Raw genomic sequence first — 543 nt, forward strand, 5'->3', positions numbered from 1 at the left:
ACGACCACAGGCTGTGTGTGCATGTGTGTTCCTGAACATCTCCAAATGTTCTGTTTGTGTGCAGTTGAAGTAGAGCGGAGGCACCAGACTTTGATTAACGTCGTCGTAAGAGCGTCTGGAAACAGTGATTCTCCGCTGGCTCTGCACACAGATGCTCATGTAAGGGCATGGATGCAGCAGCCAGGGCGTCGCTCACCTCGGGTCTGAATACGAAAGTTAATCTTGCTCTCAGATGGGTGGGTGATGGTGTAGCCACAGAAGTCCACCTCCACACTGTCATGGAAAACAGGGGTAAAGTCACAAACTCATGAGCTCAGTGCTTTAGTAAACAGTAATTACATGCAGCTATTTATGATTTATTTGGCAAATTAAAAAAAAGTAGGAGATACACAGAAACACACTGACTTCTTCATGATCATGTATCTGAGGGAGTTGCCCAGAGTGTGATCCTCATCATGCAGCACAAACGTCACACAGCCTTCATCCGCTCCATCAGCCTGGATCTGGAAAACAACAGTCAACAGATCATGATTAATTTTTTTT

General features: G+C 45.7%; 1 protein-coding gene across 1 annotated transcript; it reads right to left on the reverse strand.

Moving 5' to 3' along the window:
- Nucleotides 1-13: 13 nt before the first annotated feature.
- On the reverse strand, nucleotides 14-509 carry LOC103399659 (DNA-directed RNA polymerases I and III subunit RPAC2-like; the record flags this gene model as incomplete). Its single annotated transcript, XM_008338312.3, has 2 exons — nucleotides 14-273; nucleotides 406-509. Coding segments are annotated over 2 exons (222 nt in total), but the record flags the coding sequence as incomplete, so codon positions are not given.
- Between the last annotated feature and the right edge of the window lie 34 nt (nucleotides 510-543).

This window comes from Cynoglossus semilaevis, unplaced genomic scaffold (genome assembly GCF_000523025.1).
Source record: "Cynoglossus semilaevis isolate Cse_v1.0 unplaced genomic scaffold, Cse_v1.0 C18862382, whole genome shotgun sequence".
NCBI lineage: Eukaryota > Metazoa > Chordata > Actinopteri > Pleuronectiformes > Cynoglossidae > Cynoglossus > Cynoglossus semilaevis.